At 43.5% G+C, this 25,085-nt stretch overlaps 1 protein-coding gene across 6 annotated transcripts in view; it reads left to right on the top strand.

Moving 5' to 3' along the window:
* Positions 1 to 25,085, top strand: part of Acacb (acetyl-CoA carboxylase beta) — a 146,485-nt gene that overhangs the window by 13,321 nt on the left and 108,079 nt on the right. For 4 of the 6 annotated variants that reach the window (XM_013142016.3, XM_003477752.5, XM_013142015.3 and 1 more), the window contains exon 2: positions 4,098 to 4,756. In XM_013142016.3, the coding sequence (XP_012997470.1) occupies positions 4,107 to 4,756 (650 nt within the window). In that variant the 5' untranslated portion in view covers positions 4,098 to 4,106. Of the gene's footprint in view, positions 1 to 4,097; positions 4,757 to 16,555; positions 16,829 to 25,085 lie in introns of those variants that run through there. The other 2 variants (XM_063225785.1, XM_013142018.3) reach the window with 2 other exon arrangements.

Genomic DNA, 25,085 nt, shown 5'->3' with positions numbered 1-25,085 from the left:
GATTGTTCTGGCTACTTGGGGCTCTTTGCAATGCCATGGGAATCTGTATATTTCTTTGGATAGCATAACTAAATATTGAGCAATAACAAGTCTTCCAATCCATGAATGTGGTGTGTCTATTTAATTCTTCTCTAATTTATATCATCAGTGTTTTGTAGTTTTCACTATACAGGTTTTTTACCTCCTTAGTTAAATATATTGTCAGGTATTTTATTCTTTTGGATATTGTTAATGCAATTATTCTTTCATTACTGCTTTCTTTTTGCTGACAGTGGAAGGGACAGAGCAGGCTATGCAGTTTTTATTTTTACATAGTGTAGTTTTTATTTGTTTTTTGAGATAAGGTCTCGCTATGCAATTCAGGCAGATCTTGAACTCACTATGTAGCTGAAGCTGGCCTCAAAGTCACAGCGATCCTCCTGCCTCGGTCTCTTGAGTGCTGGGAGTATAGGCATACACCACCATACCCAGTTTATAGCACGTTTAAACTACATTTAAATTCCAGTTTTTTCTTGTTTCCTTTCTCTAATTTTTATTTTTGTTAGTACATGATTGCAGTAACAAATTATTTTCTTTACTTCCTTTTCAGATTGCTAATTGCTTATGTATACAAACACAACTGATTTGTGCATGTTGATATCATATCCTACAACTTAATCAGTTACATCTATATTAGCTGTGTAGATTCTTTGGGATTTCCTATGTATATCAAGATTACATATTCTGCACATAGAGATGATTTTACCTCTTTCTGTCCCATCTGGATGACTTTTATTTCCTCTTATTGTCGAACTGCTCTCTCTAGAACTTGTAGTATGGTGTTGAATAGCAGTGGTAGGGGTGGGCATCCTGATCTTAGTTCTGCTCTCAGAAGGAATGCAGTCTACTATCTTTCATCACTGAATGTGATGTTAGCTGTTTTTCATAAAATGTACTTTTTATTACTCTGCTTATGTTTTCCTAAATGTTTTTTTCTCAGTCAGGAAACAGTGTTGAAGTTTGGCAAATGCAGTATGTGTGTGTGTGTGTGTGTGTGTATGTGTGTGTGTGTGTGTGTGTGTGTGTGTGTGTAGGTGATATAAGATGTTTCCTTTGTTCAGTTGACATTGTATGTTGTGTTGATGTTGAATCACCTTTGACTTATTTTTCTGTAAAGAGAGAAATGATGACCTTAAAAAAGGTCCTGTGTGTTACTTAAAAGAATACCCCTGCCAACATTTCAATGATTCTGTTGCCAAGAGTGTTCTTGAGAACTTTGCCACTTCCCTTCAGGTCACTGGGTTGAAACTGTGTAAGAAAATACTATTTAAATATCAAATTGAGTTTTGTAGTCCTGATTTTTTTGGTACTTCTGGCATATAATTGGGGCAAGTTGCACTTATTTACTGTTTTTTTTTTTTTATCTTTTTCCTTTTTATTGGTACCAGGGTTCGAACTCATGACCCCACACTTGCAAGGCAGGCGCTTATGCTGCTGAGCTAAACCCCCAGCCCCTTGTTTACTTATTTTGTGGCACTGGGGTCAAACCCAGGGCCTTACACACTGGCTTAGGCAAGTGCTCTAACACTGAGCTACCTCCCCAGCCTGCAAAATTGATTCAGAAATTGTTGAAGTATGTTCGGGTTCCTTTTGTGAAAAACAGTATCTCTTTCAAATAAGAATTACCTACTCATTAATGGAGCATAGTTAGGGGGACAAGGAGAGGCCTGCCTTAGAAGTCAGAGGCTCTGTCTGGGGCCACGGCATGGTAGTACTATTCAATCTCAGCTCTCAGAAGCTGAGAAGGATCAGGTGTGATTAGTACTTAGATGGGAGAAACCAGGCTACCTGAATCAGTTAATCCCACACATGCTTGTTAAGCTCACAGACAGAATTCTAAACTCTGGAGCAGACCCTCTGCCAAGGCTATCTTATTGAACTTCAGCTTAGTGTTAAGCACACCTAATTCAGGTGTACTGGAGAGCTGCTCCAGCGCTGTGATGATGACTTTGATAATAACACAGTGATCATGACGGTGATGATTAGGAGGAGGATGGCAGAAGCAATAATATCCTTCTATTTATGAAGCAGGATCTGGTCCTCCTTTGGTATCCTTAGCACATTGGTTCTGGAAACCTGCATGGATGTGAAATTCTTACATAAGATGATGTGTTTGTCTCTAAGCTATACAAATCCTCCAATATGCTTTATTTAGTTTTTGTACCAGGGATCAAACTCATGACCTCATGCTTGCCAGATAGGCGCTTATGCCACTGAACTAAATCCCTGGCCCTTCCAATATACTTCAAATCCTCTCTAGATTACTTATAGTCCCTAATGTAATAGCAGTGTTATGTTAACAGCTGTTATAGTCTATTATTTAGGGAAAATAACAAAAAAAATTTCTGTATATGTTTAACACGGGTATAATTTTGCCCTAAATATTTTTTCTTTTTTTTTTTTTTATCCCATCTATTCCGTGGGATGCCCTAAATATTTTTGACTCATGGTTAGTTGAGTCACAAACGTGGAACCCACAGATACAGTGGGCTAACTGTACAGTTGAGCCTTTTAAGAAATAGCAGTTTTATTGAGATATAATTTATATCCCACTCGTGGAAAGACAAAGTCAGTGTTTTTCAGGGCATTCAGAGAGCTATGAGCCCATCACCATAATCAGCTTTAGAACAGTTTCACCTCCCCAGACAGAATCCCTTGACCTTTTAGCTATTACTTTCTCATTACCCCCATCCTCCCCAGCAACCACTAATCTTTCTGTCTCTAGGGATTTCCCTGTTCTGAACATTTCACTTACATGGGACCATATAATCCATGGCCTTTTGTGATGGGCTTCTGTCACTTAGCATGTGTTTTCAAATTTTACCCACATTATAGCTTATATCAGTGCTTCATTCCTTTCTATCCCCAAATAATATTCCATTGTATGGATATCTCACATTCTGTTTATGTATTCATTAGCTGTGGACATTTGGGTATTTTGTTTTGTTTTAGCACTGGGGATCAAACTCACAACCTCACCCCTACCAAGCAGGGGCTTATACCATTTAGCTCAACCCCCAGACCTATTTTTTTTTTTTTTTTGTCTTTTTGAGATAAGGTTTCACTATGCTGTTCAGGCAGGCCTTGAACTCACAGAGATCCTCCTGCCTCAGCCTCCTGAGTGCTGGGATCACAGGCATGTGCCACCATACTCAACTTATTTGGGTTGCCTTTACTTTTTGATATATACATAATGCTGCTGGAATGCAGTCTTTTAATGTGAATTATTTCATTTGTCATCTCCAACATGCATGTTTATGATTTATGTTTGAACAGGTGTTAGTATTTTTAGTCCTGTTGAACTATACACTATCGCAATCTGTTTCACAGTGATATGACAGACTACCTGAGACTGGGTAATTTACAAAATCAAATATTTTTGATTCATGGTTGAATCACAAGGATGGAACCCACAAAGGGCTAAGCCACAGATACAGTTGAGTCTTTAAAAAAAATAGCAGTTTTGTGGAGATGTAATTTACATACCATATAATCCACTCATGGAAAGACGAAGTGAGTGTTTCTCAGTGTGGGATTTATTTTTTAAGGTTTGGGAGGCTGATAAGTCTGAGATCAAAATTCCTGGGCCTAGCAAGAACCATCATACTGCATCCTCTCATGTCAGAGGCAGAAGGCCAAGAGAGCACTTGAAAGAGAGCAGGAGAGATTTAAAATTATTTTATAAAAAATCCACCTGCAAGAGAACAAACCCACTCCCACAGTAACAACATTGGCCCCCATCCTCATAGCCTTGTTGCCTCTCAGAGATCCCACCTTCGGACGCTGCTGCATTGGGAGTTAAGCTTCTAGCATATGAGCTGTGAAAGACACCCTCATGCCACAGCAGCTGTCTAACTTAGAGTCAGGAAACACTGTGAGGGCTGTTAAACGTACCCAAGACCACGAAGCACTATGGACTTGACTGAGCTGGGAGGAGAACCCCAACTCTACCCTCTATCCTGTGCATAGAAGCTCAGCTACCTCTCGTGCCTCTAAGGCCTTTAGGAGAAAAATAATTATTATGTGAACCATAAACGTCACTTTTTTTCTCTTTACAGATTTCCTGAATGGTCTTTCTTCTTTTTCTATCTTGCCTGATTTTCTCCTGCCTGACCTGGCTAAAAGTTTGGAAGAAAATGGCAGAGTCCAAGCCAGAGACCAACAGTACCTTGGAAATAAGCTTTGGCATGGACCAGGAGACCCGTCGAGCCTCGGATGGTTTAGAAGAGCCATTGCGAATGAATGGCGGCCAGAGCAGCTCTCTTCCAGATGCTGCTAACCAGGCAGAGCCAGCCTCCCATGAAGACCCCAAATGTGTCCACAGGAAGAGAAATTCCCTGTCATCGTCACACCAGAAGCCCCCAAGAAACCCTGTTTCTTCCAGTGACACACGGCCTTCCCCAGAACATCAAACCAATGGGACAGGTGCCCAAGGCCCAGAGGCCCCAGGCACCAACAGCCTGCCCTCCCCAGCCAGGCCCCACAGCCAGAAAGCCGCATCCCGGTCCAGAGAAAATGCGAGGCAGGCACACATCAAGAGGCGGATGATGACCGACTTCATCGTGGGCTCCTTTGACGACAACTCCTCTGACGAAGAGCCTGGTGCTGGCTTGTTTCGTGAATCTGCCCGCAAAAGCAGCCGGGGCAGCTTGGGCAACCTGTCCACAGAGCCAGCTCTGATTGCAGGGGATTCTGACATCCATAACCCAACCATAAGGTAACATTACTCTTCCTGCGCACAGTGTGGGCTGTACAGTGGGGAGGCTTGTGCCCTTCCTGATCCCTTGCCCTAAATCAAGCTGTGAGCTGACGACAACCCTCTAAGATTGCTGTGTAAAAATGCGGAAGACGCGTGCTCCCCTTCTTTGTTTCCTTTCTTTTCACTTTTCAGAATCATTTATTACACTCCTATGCCAGGAAGCTGGCTTTCTAGGAGAGCGCAGCCCAGCTGGGGAAAGAGATCTTGCAGGTAACCAGTTACAGTTTAAACAAAAGCAGCCACAGGTCATCCTAGGAGCCTGGAAGGAGAGAGAGTTCTCCCTGCCTCCTCCAAGGACATTTGCTCATTCGCTAACTCACCCTCTTGTTCACAGACTCATTTTTTTCAGTGGATAATTATCAACTGAAAAACCAAGCTGCCTCCCAGTGATACCTAAAAACCAGAAACTCACATCCTGTAGCCCTCTGCATGAACTTGATTGTTGGAAATCAGTCTCTGGAGGCTCCTAACAAGCAAGACTACCTGGTGTGCCATTGATAGCTTTGTTTTTATTTGGTTTGGTATCAACCTTCCCTTCCTCTATCCCAAATTACAAATGGAACGGAGCAGTCTCAGGCAGGAAATTTGGAAATACAGGAGAGCAGAGAAACAAAGAGAGCCACGAACCAAACGTAGCTTTGTGGCCAGGCCGACCTCTGCTCTCGCTCTCATATTCCTTCATTCCAGTCTGTGTTTCTTCCCTGGGATGAAGTCTTACTGACTTATTTTTTAGCATCTCCTGTCCTCTGTCTGCCAAAATGTGAAAAAAAAATCTGCATGAGATCTGCCATATCCATCCATATTCTCAGGGAGTTTAATTTTAACTATGATGCTGGCAAGAGTTAGAAAAGAGAAGAAGAAAAAGAAGAAGAAGGAGGAAGAGAAGGAGAAGGAGAAGGAAGGGAAAGGGAAGGGAAAGAGAAGCCTGCAGCCAGGTACACAGTGCACAGGTTTTGCAGCAGAGTTGAGTTCAACTCTTGACTCTGCCACCTCTTCTTTGGCTTCTTTTTCTCCTCTTCCTCTTCCTCTTTCTCCTCTTCCTCCTCCTTCTTTTTTCCTTCTTTCTTTTTTTTGACATTGGGTTTCACTACACAGTTCAGGGTGGCCTTGAATTCACTTCGTAGCCCAAGATGGCCTAGAGCTCACTGCAATTTTCCTGCCTCAGCCTCTCAAATGCTGGGATTACAAGTGTGCACCACTATGCCCAGCATGCCACCTCCTCTTGTGTGTGGCCTTGAGAACGTCCTTTGCTTCTCCCAGCTTTAGTTCCTCCTCTGTAGGATGTGGGAAGAATTGAATAAAATAATGTTTATGAAGCATGCAGAGGCTGGTACACAGTAGGTGTTTAATAAATGCTAGATTCCTGTGCAGCTCCATTTCCTGAGCTTGTGCTTTGCCCGCCAGCATCTCTGCACAGAGCCCTCAAATTTATGCAGTGTTTCCCACCTTTCTTCTGCTTACAGCTTATAGAAATTACTCATTTATCCCAGGATACAAGGCTGGGGGTACACTCCTATTTTATAGATGACAAGACAGGCTCAGAGAGGTGAAGTTTCTTTCTCAAGATGCGCAGCCATGAAGTAGAAGAAGTAGGTTCAAGGCCAAATCTGTTAGGCTGCAAAGCCCGTGTTCTTTCCATGCGGTACTGTGTGCTCTATGCCGCCGTCTCCAACATCCTTTGTTTTGCAAACTCCTTTCTTTCCCACATGTGGCAATTTTCCCATAGGAAATTAGTTTATGAAACTGGTTCTTTCAGAGCCAGACGTCAGAGGTCACATGTGAAGCCGGTCTCCACTGGAGATTGCTGAGCAGATCTGAGGGGAGGAGTGGGAGGTGCAAGCAAGGTGGGTACAGCTGCTGCCCTAAAGGAGCCCAGTCCCAGCAAGGAGAGGGAAATGCGTGGATACACAGATGAACAGACCAAAGAGCATGTCCAGTCCCGAGAAGGAAACAGGTGCCCTGAGAAGGAATACCCAAGGGGATCTAGTTTGGTACAGTGTGGTCAGGTTAGCAAAGAGCTTTCGGGGAAGGCAACCTTCAATAGACCAGAGTGGTTCAACAGAAATTTCAGCTGTGATGAGCAATTCTAGGATGCAATGTTCCGGAACTGTCTAAGGTGGTGGCCACTAGCCACATGTGGCTGCGGAATGCTTGAAATGTGCCCAATGTGACTGAATTTTAAATTTTAATGTTAGCTGATATAAATTATAAATAGCCTAGGTAGATGGTGGGATATTTTATTAGCACACATTTTTTTTTTTATTTTAAAGAGAAAAAAACCCCAAATTTTCAAGACATGATAATTGGTAACAATGACATTTACATTGCATATTGTTATCTTCAAATCAGTTATTCAGAGTACAAGATATCTACATTTAATTATATAAGCAATACTAGCACAAACCTTTCTATTCAACCAACTCAGAGAAATCAATAGTATAACTACCATAATTAGCGTATATATGCATGATATATATGTGATATATGTATAGTTTCTTTCAGCTTACACTAGTGAGACAATATGATGTTCACACATGCGCATCTGACTCATTTCACTTCTGAGTATTATCTCAAGTTTCATCCATTTACCTACAAAAGTCTCAAGTTTATCCTTCTTTATGACTGAGTAGTACTCAGGGAGTATATAAAAATACCACATTTATATGTTCTTAATAGTAATCCTTTGTCTGAGGAATAGCTGGCAAACATTTTCTCCCACATTGTGGGTTGTCTCTCCACTCTGTTGCTGGTTTCTCTTGCTGTGCAAAAGCTTTTCAATAGGGTGAGATCACAGTTGTTGATTCCTTGTGACAGTTCCTGTGCAACTAGAGTTTTGTTCATAAAGTCTTTGCCTACACCAGTGTCATCAAGAGTTTGACCTACTCTGTCTTCCAGCAGATTTATTGTTTCTGTTTTAATATTAAGATCTTTGATCCAGGGGCTGGGGATTTAGCTCAGCGGCATAAGCACCTGCCTTGCAGGCAGGCAGTCGTGAGTTCGATCCCTGGTACCGATAAAAAGGAAAAAGGAAAAAGACCAAAAAAAAAAGATCTTTGATCCATTCTGATTTAGATTAGTACATGGTGAAAGATACGCATCCAATTTTAATCTTTGGCATGTGCAGAGCCAGTTTTCCGGGCTCCATTTAGTAAAGAGGCTATCTTTCTTCCAGTGAGTGTGTTTAGCACCTTTGTCAAAAATAAGGTGGCAGCACAAATGTAATCTAGCAGGCAAGAAGAACTCCAATGTGTGAATGTTTCATTGTGCTAAATGAAGAATTGGCCAAACTGACAGGCTTGACAAAATAGGCACATTGTTATTACTATTTCCTGGTTCTTGAATTGCAAAAAAGGTGTGAGGATTGATTAAATATTTGTAAGCTACTTAGCAAGCGTTAAATCAGTCAATAAATGATGAAGTATAACTGGGGTAAGTGTGTATCTTCCAACTTTCTACCCGCTTTTTTCCTCTGTTGTTTTGAGGAGTCTTTGCTGTGTTGGGCTTAAACCTCAGCTTTTTGAGGTGATGAATTTATGAAGGTGACAGACACCTATTTCCGCAAGACGAACTGAAGCCAAAATACTAAGTGCATTTCCTGCCCGTTATCTTCATTGCATAAAAACCTAGCAAGATTGATAAATCTCTTTTTTTTTTGTCTGGTCCTAGCAAAGGAGTAGAGGGAGGAGCAGAACAAGCTGGGTTTTGTGACCAGCAGTGCTGATTATAGAAATGAATGGCCACTTTGGGCTGGTGGGGAGTCAAAGAATTTTGATAGGACACAGAAAGGACAAATGTAAATGTTAGATTAGGCTGGGAGGCCTTGGGAAGCTCCTTTCTTTTTCTTTTCTGTTTTTTTTTTTTTTGTACTGGGAATTGAACTCATGACCCAGCGCTTGCCAGGTAGGTTCTGTTGCCACTGGAGCTACATCCCCGGCCTGGAGAGGTCCCTTTCTGAGCCTTCAGTTCCTCATCTGTAGGCTGAGGAGGCTGGACCAGACTTCTAAGATGTGACCTGTGGTCACAAAGCTCAGTGGCACAGTGTTTTTTTTTTTTGGTCCCCAATCTGTGTGCTTTTTCAGAATTTTAGTGCCCAGGGCCCCCTATAAAAACTTTCTCCAGAGTGTGTCTTTATATGAGGCACTTCTGGGCTTTTCCTCTTAAACAGGAGGATAAGACCATTTTTTGGAGCCACAGATCAACTTGGACCACAGAGAGTGGTGTCGAAAGACAAAATCATAACTCAGTTAGTGTGAAGATCCAATTGATTTCTATTAGCGATTCTATAACCAGGCAGCATCTCGTTCTCTAAAAAAAAGAGTCGGTTTTCCAGTGAGCTGAGCAAGGGAGGTTGTCTTACAGACAGCGAAGGGCCAAAAAAATCTGAGTCAAGGAACAAAAGTAGATTAGTTGTATCTGATTGACTTTTCTTACAGGGTTAAAACACAGAGAACTTCCCTAGCATGCTGGCCCTTTCTCATTGGCTGGTGTGAATTTGTTTTTTGGAACACTGGTCCATTTCAAAGTTCAGGGTGATTTCAAGACTCTTAGCATGAGTGACTCCATTCTACTTTAGTCTGCTGGGACTAGCACAAGAGCTCACTGTAGATCATTGACCTCCCACAAGTTTCATCAGGCAAGCCAGCCAGTGGCCCCCAACATACCAGAACATGGAGAAAATGGAGCTTGACTCCACAGGTCAAATATGGAAAATATGAGCATCCAAGAAAATAATAGAATCCAGGAAGCTTCCTTTTCATCTAAGCTGCCTAATCTGTTGTCTGTTGCTATAACAAAATACTAGAGACTGAGTCATTTATAAAAAATAGAGGTTTATTTGGCTCACAGTTTAGACACTGCGACGCCCAAGAGCATGGTGCCACATCTGGTGGGGGCCATCTTGCAGCATCATAGAGTGACACAGGACATCCCATGGAGAAACAGATCGCTCAGATCTCTCTTCCTTTTCTTATAAAACCATTAATGCCATCACAGAGGCATAACCTCTAATCTTTGCCTCACAAAGGCTCTTCCTCCAAATAAGACTAACAAAGCAGGTTGGGGATTCAGTTTTCAGTGTGTGAAAGTTTGGGAGACACACTCAAGCCATCATAACCAGTAAGTAGTCTGTACTGTAGAATTTGGAGGTACTTAACTCCTACCAAGTACAACCAGGCACTAGGAATTGGCCTGGTCCTTTCAGACCTAGAACCCTTTCCCTATTTCCAAGACAGAAAAAAAAAAAAAGGCCAAGGGGGAACTTGGAGTATTAGTCCAGAGCTCTGTGCTCCTGTGGAAATACAGCAAAGAGAGCACATGAATTTGTGGATCTGCCTTTGTGATTTCCTAAGGGGCCCTCTGGTCTCTGTTCTGCCCTGCAAAGCCACATCCAGATGGGCCTCTTCGGCCAGGCCACTGGCAGGAGACTGGAGAGGCTTGGATGGGAAAGTCATGTGTCCAAGCATGTGGCCTGTCAGGCAGCTCTTTTTGAACCAATCGTCGAAGGGGCCTTCCCTTTGTGCCGTGCCCCTGTCATTCTAGAATAGTCACAGCTGTGTGCTCTGTCTGGGCCTTTGTGCTTGCTGCTCTTCTGAATTGAAATGCTCTTTTATTTGCTGTACCCCAGCTGCCCCTGTCCCCACCAGTGTCTTTGATTTAGTGCTCTGCTGTCACCATCTTGCCTTTCTTAATAAGTTGAAAATAAAGAAGGGGCTTCTCGTTTTCACTTTGCATGACTGTGAGTCCCAGGACCGCTTCTGTCATCGTGGGCAAAGAGCTTCCTCCAGGCGCCTGTCACCATCCCACTTCTTTTCCCTCTTTACCTCTCCTAGTTCTTTATTAAACACTATTGTCTCCATAACGCTTAATTACTCTTTGAGATTATATCTTTTATTTACTTACGTGGCTGCTTGTTTCTTGCCTCTCTGTACTGCACTGCAGTTCCAGCAGTGCGGGCCAAGTTGACACTGGTCTCTTTTTCCCATTGCTTATCCTAGTCCTGGCTGATCATAGACTTTGAATGAATATTTGCATGCATAAAGTGAGCAACATGAGCTTGCCACAGAATTCTGCTTTTCAAGGGTGCACAAAACACTGGGATGAATGGGAGGATGAATGGATGAATGAACAGGCATTTTGTTGTTGCCTGTAGCAGCAGGGTTTTTTTTCTTTTCTTTCTTTCTTTCTTTCTTTCTTTCTTTCTTTCTTTCTTTCTTTCTTTCTTTCTTTCTTTCTTTCCTTCCTTCCTTCCTTCCTTCCTTCCTTCCGTCCTTCCTTCCTTTTGGTGTTTTTGTGATAGGATCTTGCTCTGTAGTTCAGTCTGGCCTGTGTAGCCCGGCTGACCTTGAACTCATGGTGATCCTCCTGCTTCAGCCTCCAAAGTGCTAGGATTTTTTTTTTGGGGGGGGTGTCTTTTTTGTTTTTCTCAGTACCGGGGATCGAACTCATGACTGCCTGCTTGCAAGGCAGGCACTTATGCTGCTGAGCTAAATCCCCAGCCCCCAAAGTGCTAGGATTACAGGAATACACCACCATACCTAGCTCTAGCAGCAGATTTTCATTTCTATAAAATTATTCTCATATTTACCTTGTGACTTTATAGACTAGTTCTGTAGTTAATTTCCAATTTTGAATTTCGGTCTTTAGATCTCCAGTCTTTTACAGTGATACCTCAATATACAAACTTGATTTGTTTTATGATTTTAGGGGAGATGGCTCTCTGTGTTTGTGTGGAGGAGATGGCCGTTGTCGTGTTTGTCACCTGATGCAGTTGGTGAATAGAAGCAAAATTTTGCCGAATGCTTTTGTTCATGAACCCAATTGTTTACAAGCAGAAGTGTTGATGAACCAAGACATTTCTGTATATGGTTATGCAAACTCATTCTCCCTCTCCTTTCTCCTACTGAGCAAGAGCTGCCTGATTGCAAGTCCAGGAACTTTGATCATCTGTTCTGGTCTCTCTTCCCAATTTCCGTGCTCGGGGTGCATCGCAGGTCATGGGTTGGGAATTGGCCTTCTCTTGAGCTTGGAGACAGTGCTTAGGGTTGGAATTCCCACACCACTCTTAAAATAGAACTGATGAGAGTATTACACGATGTACCAAAATCATTGCTTGCATATTCTGAAATGAAGTTTGTTGTGTGATTGCATTTTGATTCCCACTCCATAAACAAGGGTGTGCATAGTGCACAGGTGTCCTGTTGTAAGATGCCCAGGTACAAAGCCTTTTGTTAACCTGCTCCCTGCAGTAACATGCTACTATGAGGTGCAGTGCATGGGCTGGCACGGGCTCAGGATTACTCAGCTGCCGTGCTGAGCTCTATGAAGCTGATATTTGTAAGTTGGCAGTGAGCTTATTTGAAGCAAAACCTGTCCTGGATTGATATGAAGTTAATAATAGTCTTTATCTCATTTTGTATGAATGTTCATGCTTTTTGAAATACTAATGTGATAATGTGTGATATAAAACTTTACCTTCCTAAGAAAAGATAAGAAAAAATTCCAAGTGCCAAAGCACATCAGGTCTTGGGAATTTCAGATAAGGAATTATGGGCTGTGTGTAATGTGCCTGGAATAGTCCCCACTTAGTAAGCACAGGAAATTCTTGGCTTTATAAACGGGCTTACGAGACGAGAGAGACAGGGAGAGAAAGAGAGAGAGAGACTGTAAGAAGTGTCTCCAAACAGTGAAAAACAGACTTCATACAGGAAGAGTGACTTAAATTTTCTTTCTCTTCTAAATATCATTTTAGTAACACATTTTAACAATGGAAAATCAAGCAGTATGGAACATGTTGGGGAGGCCAGGCATGGGGCGTATGTCTGATATAGCAGTCATGTGGAGGCAGAAGTAGGAGGGTCTGCAGTTTGATCCCAGCCTGGACAGTGTCCTGCCTGCCTCAGTGGCAGAGCACTATAGGGTTGAATCCTAAGTACTAGAAAAAAGAAAAACAGGGGAAAGAATGAACTGGTCCTCTCACTTCTTTGATAAGAAGCCAAAGCCCAGAGAAGTTCAAGGTCTCCGGCAAGATAATTATAGGCCCAGAACAACACTTGAAATTGGACCCCAAACTGATAATGTTAGTGTTGCTGTTTAATTTCCCCATAGGGAGAGGCAGCTTGGACTCATGAAAGGTACTTCCATCCATCCTCCTCCTTTTCTCCCTCTTCCTTCTCCTCCTCTTCCTCCTCTCTTGTCTCCTCATTAGCATCAGGGGTCAGAGGACAGGGACAGTTTATTGGGTGACCTTTAAGCTGCATGACCATGCGACCACCTTCCCTCTGGGGGCTGCACTGGGTGCTCTGTGTGTGGAGAGAAGGGCAGCAAATAGAGGAAGGGAGTAGCTGGAAAGTGGGGAGAACTTGGTTCTCTAGATCCATTTTCTTCTGGGCCAATTACTGCAGGTTATCTTGCTGGGAGACTTTGAACTTTAAGTTTTCTTTTGAAAACAAATGACACGTAGATGATTTTATAGATGGGGAAACAGGGCGAAGGGTGTTGCTCAAGTTCACATTTGAGGGTAAGGACAGGCCCAAGGACACTTACTGTATAATCTTTCCACCACACCTAATCCCCTGCAAATGCATTTTTGTTGATTTTGTGTGTGTTGTCCTTAACCTGGGTCCTGTTTTCCCTCTGAAGTACCAGCAAGTTAAATTTAACCTCTCTTAAGTCTGAGAGCGAGATGGTACCTGCAGCCACGTGCAACTGTTGATGCTCACATAAAAGCGGTGTAGCACTTAGCATAGTAGGTGGAGGATTCCTTCTTTCCCGTTGTCTAGTCGCCGATATTTTATTCCCTGATGATGCAGGAGGAGAAAAATGAGCCAGGTCCGGTGGTGGGCATCAAGAGTCCTTGCTACTGAAGAGACTGAGACAGGGGATCACTCAAACCCAGGAGCTGGAAACCAGTCTGGGCAACATAGTAAGACCCTGTTTAAAAAAAAAAGAATTGGAGGCAAAGCCGTGTGGTGATCACTGTCAGAGCTAAGCTCATGTAAATGAACTTCATTTCCAGAGCTCCAGGGGAAGTGAGGCACATGAAGTGTCCCCCTGGCTTTATTAACAGAGAAGTTAAAATATCTATACAGTGTTAATGGAGGGTTGGGCCTTGGGTAAGATTAGAAAATTCTAGAACAATTCAAGGAAGCTGCTGAGTCGTTATTTTCTGCAAAATCCTAAATGACTTGGGTAAGGTAGGGGCTATTTTGAAATTCCTTTATTTCCTGATTTTGTTTCCCCTGTGTTAAGGTCATTGTTTTTATTTATTTATTTATTTTGCTGTACCGGGGGATTGAACTCATAGCTGCTGTACTTGCAAGGCAGGCACTTATGCCGCTGAGCTAAATCCCCAGCCCAAGGTCGTTTTTAAATTTGGGTAATTGGGAGGATGGATGCTTTGTGGTACTGGCGTGAAACAAAAAACAAACAAAAAGTCTATGTGTTTCTTTTATGGAGAAATTGAAGAGGAGGCCTTGAAGAACCTTCTAGAAACTCAAGAAGTGAGAATTTCATTCGCCTGCTTTGGATTTTTTTTTCCTTTAATGTTTCTGAGATGTTACTTCACATAGGATAGAGAAGAGCCCTCAGGCAGGGCTGCTTCCACCACTGGGGCAAGTTCACCCGTTGCACTGTGGCATGTGCTGAGCGCCCCCTGCAGACATGGCCCTGCCTGTGCAATTCAAAAGGAATTTATGAGATACGACTGTTGAAAATAAGGTGAGGGCTTAAATAAAACATTACAATAAAAGACGCATTGCCATTAATGTCCCTCAAAATCCTCTCCCTCATTTCTGGCATACTTATCCCATTATCCTCGCCACTTTCTAAATAAATCTGGAAATCCTCTTTCTTGTCTGTGAAGTATGATTAAAAAAAAAAAATACAGTGAATGCTGCCACCCAGTGCCACCCAGTGGAAAGGCAGGCTCATAAAAACCCGGCGTGTCCTGGTCTACCTTATTCACCGGACCTGGCACTGTGCGACCTATGGCTTTTCCCCAAAGTAAAAATGCCATAGAAGGTAAAGGTTTTGAGTCAGTTCGTGACAATGATGCAGGTCCAACAGGATGACCGAACATACCCAAAAAAGAGGACTTCCAGAACAACATCAAAGGTGACAAAGACGCTAGGATAAGTTCAGAGCAAGGGAGATTATTTTGAGGGGATTAATAGTAATGTATCTTTTACTGTAATATCTTTTCAAATACATTTTATTTCAAAGAGAAAAAAAGAAATAGAGAAATTTCAAAACATGTCAATCAGGGGCAACAATAGCACATCGTACATTGTGCATTGTCATCCCTAAATCCCTCACCCAGAGCACAAGACATCTGCCTTCAATTGTCCACACAATACTAGTACAAATCTTTCTCTTCAGTGAACTCAGAGAAATCAATAGGATAACTGTCTTAACTAGTTTTTGTATATATATACATATACATAGACATATATTGTTTCTTTCAGCTCATACTAGTGAGACAATATGGTGTTTACACACTGGTGTCTAATTTATTTCACTTATCAGTATGGTCTCAAATTGCATCCACTTATCTATAAAAGTCTCAAGTTTATCCTTCTTTATGACTGAGTAGTACTCCACTGTATAAAAATACTGCATTTTTTTTAATCCATTCCTCAGCTGATGGGCATTTATATTGTTTACAAATTGTGCTGCTATAAACATGCACATATATTGCTGTGGTACGATGTTTTTATTCTTTTAGGGATACTCAGAAAGGAAATAGCTGAGTCAAATGGAACCTCTACTCTTAGTTTTTTGAGGAATCTTCACACTGATTTCCATAGTGGTTGCACCCGGTCAACACTCCCACCAGCAGTGAAGAAGGTTTCCATTTCCCCTCCAGCCCCTCCAGCATGTTATTGATTTCTTGATCACAGCCTGTCATACATTTTTAAATTTTAACACTGCTGTATTTTCCCATCACATCTTGTATTTGCTAACATTTACACTATTTCGTGCTTGTTCGTTTGCTCTGAATGTGAGTTATGTTTATGGCTTATTATTATTATTACTGTTCTACTATTGTAGTGTTCTCTAGCAGTATTTCGGTCTTTTGTTCCTTCAAACTGGAATCAGTTTGCACTCAGTGCTACCACTTTGGGTGACACATAGCTGTGGGCCATAGTTTCTTCATCTGCAATATGAGAATAAAAACTGTAAGACAGCCCCAAGGACGAAAGCAGACAAAGACACATTGCTCCGTGAATGGCAGCCTGATTCGAGCTTGTTTAGGATCTCAGGGCAGCAAGGGTCTCCCCGACTGGAGGCTCCAGCTTTGTTCTTGGGGGAAGCAGGTGGTTACAGCGCGCCCTGGCAGCTCCTGAGGCACAAGGTGGGTGGGATCTGTACAGCACGTCTCCCCCGGAAGTAGGGGTGAAAAGATAAACAAACAAAACACAGGAAGACAGAAGCTGACTTGGCAATGGGGGCTTCTCCCAGGGACAGTGTTGATCTCTCATTTTACTTTTTTGAATGAAAATTATTAATTGTGACCTCTCACTTTAAATTGTGCGTAGTCACCCCCATTATATGTGTTCAAGCTTATCAATTGTTGTAGGATACGCAGTCTACAACTCTTATACCCCAGTCTTGGGACTTAAGTAACTTCTGGCCTCTTTGTTTGGTCAGCGCCGTGCTCCTAGTGCCGTGTCCTCGGGTGAGGGCGGGATCTGGGGCCTGGGCGTGGCCACGAGGAGGGGCGGGGCCTGGGCGGGGCGGGGCCTGGGCGCGCTCGTAGGCTCCTACAGTGGCGCACTTGGGATGGAGCCATCCCTGCGGGGACTTGGGTGTCGGCTGGCAGGGGCAGGATCCGGGCCGAGATCCCCCACGATCACGCCTCCTTTTTGTCGTTGTGATTCGGCTGCTCTGCTGGGCCCTGGGACCAGGGTCTGCTTTCGAGGATTAGAGGGCACAAGCTCTGCACCCTGGCAGGAGCCAGGTGGGACTGGCCGGCGAGTCGGTCAGCATGAGTCCTGCCAAGTGCAAGGTCTGTTTCCCTGATCGCAGAGTAAAGTAAGTAAGCCTGCAGTTTTAATGACTGACCTTTTGTAAACCTGTGACATCCTCCCTGTGAAGTGGGGCTCTGCGTCTTAATCTTAGCACTCTGGTTTTCCCTTATGCCCACAGAGAGAAATGCAAGCATAACTTTGGCCGCTGGATAGATGGAGCCTTGCCTTCATGAAGAAGTTAGCTGGCCTTGGCGGGAGGGAGCCAGACTTGGCAGCTAGCGATGTGGCTGGGAGGAGGGAGGTCAAGACTGAGCGTGGGGGTGTGGGGGGCGTTCCCCTATTTCCCTTACCCTTGAGAAGGGTGACGCTTGTGGAAGGCAGTGCTTTTTGAATCTGAAGCCTGCAGCATCTCGACCAGAATTCAAACAGGAATCGAATTTAAGCTCATTTTTCCGGAGCAGATTAGCACAAGTATAGGCCTCTTTGTGCTGAGAGGCTCTAGGCTTACCTATTTGATATTTGTTGCTTCTCTTTTTGTCTTCATTTTATTGCACTTTTTAAACAGTTACCAAAGCCAAATCTATGGGTTTTTTGTTAAAAATTCAGAAAATTATATATAAGCAAAAAGAAGCAACAAAAATCACCGCCAGAATCTCACCCTCTGCGATGTTCAACATTTGTAAATCCTTGCAGTCTTTTTGATGCGGATATGTTTTAATTTATAAAACTGAATCACACATACTGTATTGTTAACTCACTTTTAGTATTCTATTCAGCAAACTATGACCTACTACTTATTTTTGTACAATTTGCAAGTAAAGAGTGGTTCTTATGGTCTATTTTTGTGATTTGTGAAAATTGTAAAATTGGAATGTCAGTGTCCACGAATAAAGTTTTATTGGAACACAGCCACGCACATTACTTTTGCACAGTCTGTGGCTTTGTTGGAACCTCAGAGGCAGAGCTGAGAAATAGGACAGAGACTGGCTCTTAACACTGTCTAGCGCTTGGCACAAAATGCTTGCCAATCCTTGCTCTACATTATGCTTTGACTGGGTGCAGAGTGTGCCCGTAAATGTGTATAATTTACACAGTGTGTAAGAAATCGCATTATTTACAAGTAATGGGCATTGGAGCTGTTTTTCTTTTTGCTCTTAGAAACAGCATGGTAAGGAAGACACTTGAAGCTTAATCACTGCCTCTGTTTTTGTCAATTTCTTGGGGTTGATTTACCTGCCTTGTAAACATCCCTTGCACAGTCCCATGTGTGAAGCCTGTGTCTGTGAGCAGAGTGGAACACAAAATATTGGAGAATTAGCACCTCTTCTTTCCAAGAAGTTCTGATCCAGTGGGGGAGCCAGATGTCTTCTCTGAGCAGTAGCCGTCTTATCCCCTAGTCCATGGTTTTGCTATCAACTGTAGCCTGAAAATACTAAGTGAAAAATTCCAGAAGTAAAAAATTTATGAGTTTTAAATTGCTTACCGTTCTTAGTAGTGTGATGACATCTCATGGACTCTGAGCTGAGAGAAATCATCCCTTTGCCCAGTGTATCCATGCTTAATATGCTCCTTGCATGGATTAGCTATTTAGTAGCCTTCACACTGACTAGATCAATCACTGTGGTACCTGGATCATTACTTAATGATGGCCCAAAGTACAAGAGTAATGATGGTGGCCATTTTATGGTAGTGTGTCATAATAGTTCTATTTTAGTTTTCATTGTTATTGTTAATCTCTTAGTGTGCCTAATCTATAAGTTCAGCGTTAGCATAGATGTGTATGTGTAGGCAAAACCAGAGCACAGATAAGGTTCCAAGCTACCCATGGTTTCCAGCCTCCACGGGGGGAGGGGGGGGTCTAGGGGCATACCCCTGGCAGTATGAGTGCACTGGAAATCTCATTCAGAGATGATGGCTACAATCATAATACTTGCTACCATTCGTGAGGTGCTTTTAGTATGCTAGGCTGAGTGTTTTGCAGGTGTCATCTCATGCCATCTTCAGAGCACCATCAGGGAGCACTAAGTGGGTGCTGTCACACCCCATTTTACACTCAAGGAAGCACTGGTGAGAGCAGGACAGCGATTCGAACACAAGCTGTCACCCTAAGGGCCCACTCTATAGATGTCTAGGATCTGCCACCTTGAGGGCATGACCTATTAATGTGGGATTGGTGAGAAGACTAAGTGGCCTCATCACACTGGTTGCTGTACTCATGAGTGTCCCAGGGAGGAAGAACTCTTGCAGCTCGAAGAGCCTCACTGGTTGTTTGCTCCCACAGTGGGAACAGAAAGTGGTGAAGGTTGTGTCCAGCCCTACATCCAGCCATGGGAGATGGGGGCTGGCCTTCCAGTTCCTTGATCCTTCTGCAGAGCAGACCAGCAAGACCTTCATGGGGGACTCTCTTTGATGTGATTGTGGCTGTGTCTGAGCAATGGGCTGGGAGAGATACTTAAGACCATGATCTGGATCACGTCTTTTCCATGCACTAAGTCCTCTGTGGAATACGGAGGTCACATCTCTTACACATTGGAAGACCTAATCTATCTCTTCTGGTAGAGATGTTTAAATTCTAAAGTACACTCAAATCAGGCTGCTTGGTCTATCAAGGATACACTGGGTTCTGATCTCTAAAGCATTTTGCATTATCAATCTTGAATCAATTAATCAGACACTTTATTCAAAGTACAAATTCACTTCATGAACCACTTGAATAATAATAAAAAGAACTGGTGAAAATTTGGAATTGTCCTACAAGTTTAGGACAATATAATATGGATTCCTTGAATTGGGTAACTATGTTGTTCCTCTCTTGGCAACAGTCAGAGTTGTTAAAAGACCATCTAACCCTGCAACTGGGCTGAGTGTCTTTGACCAAGTGCCATCAAGCCTTGGAGCATGTTTTGTAGCCTGTCACCAGAGCTAATCCTAATAGGACCTTCTGAATTATAGAGTTATAGCTGGTATTGCAGCCTGTGCTAGCTCAGCCCAAAATCTGCACTTACAGAGAGAACAGCATGAACTAAGAAAGCGCCCTGGGAAGTCAGAAGGCTCTTGGGATTGTGCCCTGAAGTCCTGGGCCACCCAAGGAGCCAGAACTCATGTAGCTCCTAAGTGCTGACTGGTTTTCCTTGGCATGTGAATGGGGTGAGAGTTCAGACAACAGCTTCTTGGAAGAGACGTGGGTAGTATTGGATGAAAAAAACTTGTGGGGGTGGCAAAAAAATCTGGGTTTAAGTGTCCTCCAGTCCCCCTTCTGAAGGAGGTTACTGCCTTGGGAAATTCTGCTGAGAAACCTGCCTGTTGCCTGCGTTGAAATGTTGGAGATTCTGAGTTCCATACTTGGCTGTGTGTTAGAATTTCTTGGTGATTTGGTTTGAAGAATATAGTTGCCCAGGCTACCATGTCAGTCCTTTTTCTTTTTTATCGGTACCAGGGATCGAACTCATGACTGCCTACTTGCAAGGCAGGCACTTATGCCGCTGAGCTAAATCACCAGCCCCTAACCATGTCAGTCCTAAAAGATACTTAGTAAGTCCAGTCATGGGCCAGGCATCAGTGCCTTTTATTTTTTTACTTTTATTTTTATTTATTTATTGTTTTGTTTTTGTCTTGCTGGTCCAAGCTGGCTTGAACTTACTATATATCCCTGTCTGGCCTCAAACTCCTGGTCATCCTCCTGCCTCAGCCTCCAGAACGCTGGGATCACAGGCCTACGCCATCATGCCTGGCTTATCAGTCCCTTTTAAAGCTCTTTATATCTAGTTTGAAAACAACTGCCTAAATCAGTTACAGCATCATATACCTGTGGTCCAGCTACTTGGGAGGGTGAAGTAGGAGGTTTGCCAATTTAAGGCCAGACTGGAGAACTTAGTGAGACCCTGTCTCAAAATAAAAAGATCTGAGGGCTGAGGATATGGCTCAGTGGCACAGCACCTGCCTGGCAAGGTCAAGGTCATGAGTTCAAGTCCTGGTATCAAAAAATTAAATAAATAAATAAATAGATCTGAGAATCCCAGCACTCTTAAGAGGCTGAAACAGAAGGATTGCAATTTCAAGCCCAGCCTGAAGACATAGCTCGGCATAAAGGCCCTGTGGTTTAATCTCCAGTACCACCAGCAAACACAGAAAGAGAAAGGGAGGAAAGAAAAAGAAAAGAAAACAGCTGTCTAGCTCAGGATTGGCACACAGATTTCACAAAGGGCCAGAGAGTAAATATTTCAGCTTAGTGGCCGTATGGTCTCTGTTAGAACCACTCACTGCTTTTTTGTGTCCCAGCAGCCTTAGCTGCGTACTTGAATGGGCCTTGCTGTGTTCCAAACAGTATGGGCACTGGAACTGAAATTTCATTTAACTTTCATGTTTTACAAAATAGGATTGTTTTGATTTTTCTCAACCATTTAAAAAGGCTAAGCACCTTCTTAGCTGGTGGGAGCACTGAATGTGGCCCATGGAGCCCACCCTTGCCTACCTCTGGCCTAGTGTTCGTCCCAGAAGGCTTTGAGAGAACCTATGGCCTGAGCAGTTCCCAAGGCTTCTATTGTCTCCTGTTCCAGTTTGGTGCTGTTAGAAAGATAAGTTTTAAGTTATGAGTGTTTTCTGGGTTGCACAGTGTCCTTCCTTGCTTTCTGATGATAATGGAAACATTTGGCCCAAAAGATATCTTTCCTCCCATCGACTCACAGTCAGGGAAGCTATCGCTATCCCGTTTTCCAGAAGAGAAGAGGAGAGGTGAAGAGAAGGGAGGAGAGGAGAAAAGAAGAGAGGAGAGGAGAGGAGAGGAGAGGAGAGGAGAGGAGAGGAGAGGAGGAAATATTACGGTTTATATCTAAACATACCCCCAAGAACCTCAAGCACTCATAAGCAGGGTTTTTGAAAAGCTGGGTTATGAGAGCTCACAGGTGACCTGCAGTGAGGAGGTGGCATCTGATCAGAAGAGGAGGTCACTGTGGGCATGGCCTGGAAGGGCTGTCTCCCTTACTAGCTCCTCCTCTTACTCCCTGCCGTGCCACGAGTGGCTTGTCCACCATGGTCCTGTGCCATGCTGCCCTGCCTTGGATCCAGCTGACTCTGGGTATTTTGTGAAAGTATCTAAGGCAGATTTTGGTACCAGAAAAGCAGAGCTGCTGTGACACTGCCTGCCCATGTGGTTCAGAAGCCTTAGGGAGTGATTCATAGGAAGAGTTTTGAAAGGTTTTGAGATGACAGCTGGAGAAGCAGCCTTCACATGTTATAACCCAAGGTTGCTGGGAGATTCTGTTGGAGCTTAGAAGACCAGAGTAGTCATAAAAATGCAGATGGAAGAGTTCATTGGTTGTTGGACTCCTGGCTATCAATGTTAAGTTCTGGCAGAAAATTTGTCTGCATTTTTTTTCACATCCTGCAGTTTTTCAGGAGACTGAGATTAAGGCAGTGAACCTGGTAGAGGAAATGTCAAGGCTGTCCAACATTCAGGATGTAGCATGGTTACTGCTCACTGCTTTTAGTGAGATATACTATGAGAAATAGGAGCAAAAGCTTTCAGTTTTGCCAGAAAGAAAGCACCCACAAAAAAGGAAGAGATGAGACCTAATGATGAGATTAGCATTAAAAAGAAGCCAAGTACTTACTAACAATGCAATAAGAAAAATGATTTGAGGGCATGTCACGAAAGAGCAAGACCTCAACCTTTAGCCTGTGGAAGTGAAAGACTTTCCTCTGAGAAGAGAGCTCCAGGGCATTCTGTTGAAGAAAAGCTATCTAGGGAATTGATTCTCTGGGATTCGGTTCACCATGCTCAGCTGTCCAGGTACAGAGACCTCTGCCATCACCTGCAAGATGCAGAAGGGCCTGGCTACTTCTCCAGGGATAGATCCAAGATCCTAGTGTAGACCTTGGCATCATCCACAAGGTGCTGCTGTTACATGCATGCGGAATGTAAGAGTTATGAGGTGATGGAGCTTCCTCCCACATTTCAAAAGAAACCTGGGAAAGTAGGCAGTGTGCCCCTGAGAGGGACGCGTGTGAAACTGTGGGCGGAAAGCCCAAAGCACAGTGGAGACCTCAAGAAGCTGGAGAAGCCAGGAATGTGGAATATCTGAGGAAAACCATGAGCAGTGAGGGAAGTCATGCTGAGAGACACCATTAGGGTGCAACTACCTGCAGTGCCATAGGGTGGAGCCAGTCAAGCCCTTTGGAGTTTCCATCTCAGCACAGCTTGCCCTAGATACTGGACGAGGAACTACAGTTTTAATGTTTGCCCTGCTGGATTTTGAATTTGCTTTGGTCTCATTGGTTTCTGTCCCCCATTTTTCTCTTTTGGGATGTATCTTAGTTACTTTTCTCTAGTTGCTGGGAGGAACTAGAGAATGAAGGAAGGAAAGATTTATTTAGCTTACAGTTTGTGGAGGTTTTAGTCCATAATCGACTGACTTTTTAGTCCATAGTCAACTGACTCCAAGGCAGGTTGGAGTGGCACACTTCAAGATAGCAGCCAGCAAAAGCAATCAGAGCAAAAGAGTGGGGGGAAAGGAAGCCTCCTTTCCTCCCTTACGTTGCACGTAGGCCACTTCCTTGCCCAGGGCAGGTGTAACACTCAAGTCACCTCTGTATCCTCCTTTAGCACAGGCACAGAATATTTACAAAGTAAAGATCCTGACTGCCTGTTGAGTTTAGTTAAATTTCTAAACTCCTCAAATTGACACAATGTATCAATCATAACAGGATGGAAATGTTTATGTTGTGCATTGTTGTGTGGGCAGTGCTTATTTAACCTTTTTGATTCTTACAAAGGCTCACAGGAGCTCAGAGGAGATGGTGGACTGGACTTTTCAGTAGTACTGAAACTGTTAGGACTTTGGTAACTCTTAGAGATGAACTAAATTGCCTTTTGCATAAAGTGATAATGTAGGGCTGGGGACTTAGTTCAGTGAGGTAAGCGCCTGTCTGGCAAGCACAAGGTCCTGAGTTCAATCCCTGGTACCGCAAAAATAAATAAAAAAATGAATAAAATGATAATGTGTAAGTCTTTTGGAAGTCAGAAGTGGAATGCTATGGTTTATATCTAGATGTTCCCCAAGAGCCTCAGGAACATATAGGTAGGGCTTTGGAAGGTGATTTGGTTATAGGGCTGATAGCTGACTTTCTCTTAGGAGGTGAGGTCTGTTCAGAAGAGGCAAGTTGCCAGATGTGGTGGTACATGCCTGTAGTCTAAGCACTCAGGAAGCTGAGGCAGGCTGCTCTGAGTTCGAGTTTGGGCCACAAAGTGAGCTCAAGGCCAGCCTGAACTGCATAGTGAAACCTGTCTCAAAGAGACCAAAACAAAAATAAGAAATCAAAACAGAAGAGGTGGATCACGGTGGGCAGAGACTAGAAGGGTCTGTCTCCTGTGCCAGCTTCTCCTTTCATACTCTCTCTCTGCTTCCTGGCTGCCATGCCATGAGTGATTCTCCTTTGCCATGACCCTGTACCTTAAAGCCAGTCAGTTATGGACTAAAACCTTTGCAAACTGTGAGCCAAAATAAAACATTCCATTATGTTGTGGGTGTTAGGTAATTTGTCCCAGTAAGGAAGAAAGTAAGACAGAGGGTAAGGGATTTAGGGATGAGTAATTCTAGGCCCTTAGCCTAGGGGTTCATCCTAGGCTGTTGTAATGGTTCCTACAGAAAGGCATAGTAGCTAATGTCTTCTCAGCTCTTGACTGTGTACCAGGCCCTATTGTGTGTGTGTGTGTGTGTGTGTGTGTGTGTGTGCATCTTTGGTATGTGGGACTGAACCCAGGGCCTTCACAATGAGCGACATCCTTGGCCATTTTTTTAATTTTTAAATTTGAGGACAGGTTCTTGCTAAGTACCTAAGTTGCCCAGACTGGATTCAAACTATTATCCTCCTGCCTCAGTCTCCCAGTCTGGTGGCATTATAGGCATGCACCACTATGCCGTGCTAATTTTCAGACATTATTATTTTTTGGAGGCAGTATCTCATTATATATTTCAGGCTGACCTTGAGCTATGATGACTCAGCTTCCCGAGTTCTGGGATTACACATGTTCCCCACTATGCCTGGCTTCCAGACACTTACTGGTATCATCTCTTGAGGAAATGGAGGCACACAGTACAGTAGAGTAACATTCCCAGAACACAGATGTCATTCCTGGTGGGTTCCAGACGCATGCTTGGGATGATGGCTGCAGTCTATCGGGATTTCTCAGCTGGGGTTCTGGTGACACTTGGGGGCTGTATAATTCTTAGTGCAGAGGCAACCCTGTGCATTGTAGGCTGTTGAGTGACATCTCTGTCTGTCTACCTACTAGATGCCAGTAGCACCTTCCCCAAGCTACGGCC

The sequence above is a fragment of the Cavia porcellus genome, unplaced genomic scaffold (genome assembly GCF_034190915.1).
Source record: "Cavia porcellus strain 051 isolate PalLab524CR breed Dunkin Hartley unplaced genomic scaffold, mCavPor4.1 scaffold_16, whole genome shotgun sequence".
In the NCBI taxonomy this organism is placed as follows: domain Eukaryota; kingdom Metazoa; phylum Chordata; class Mammalia; order Rodentia; family Caviidae; genus Cavia; species Cavia porcellus.
This window is presented reverse-complemented; position numbering and strand designations above follow the sequence as displayed.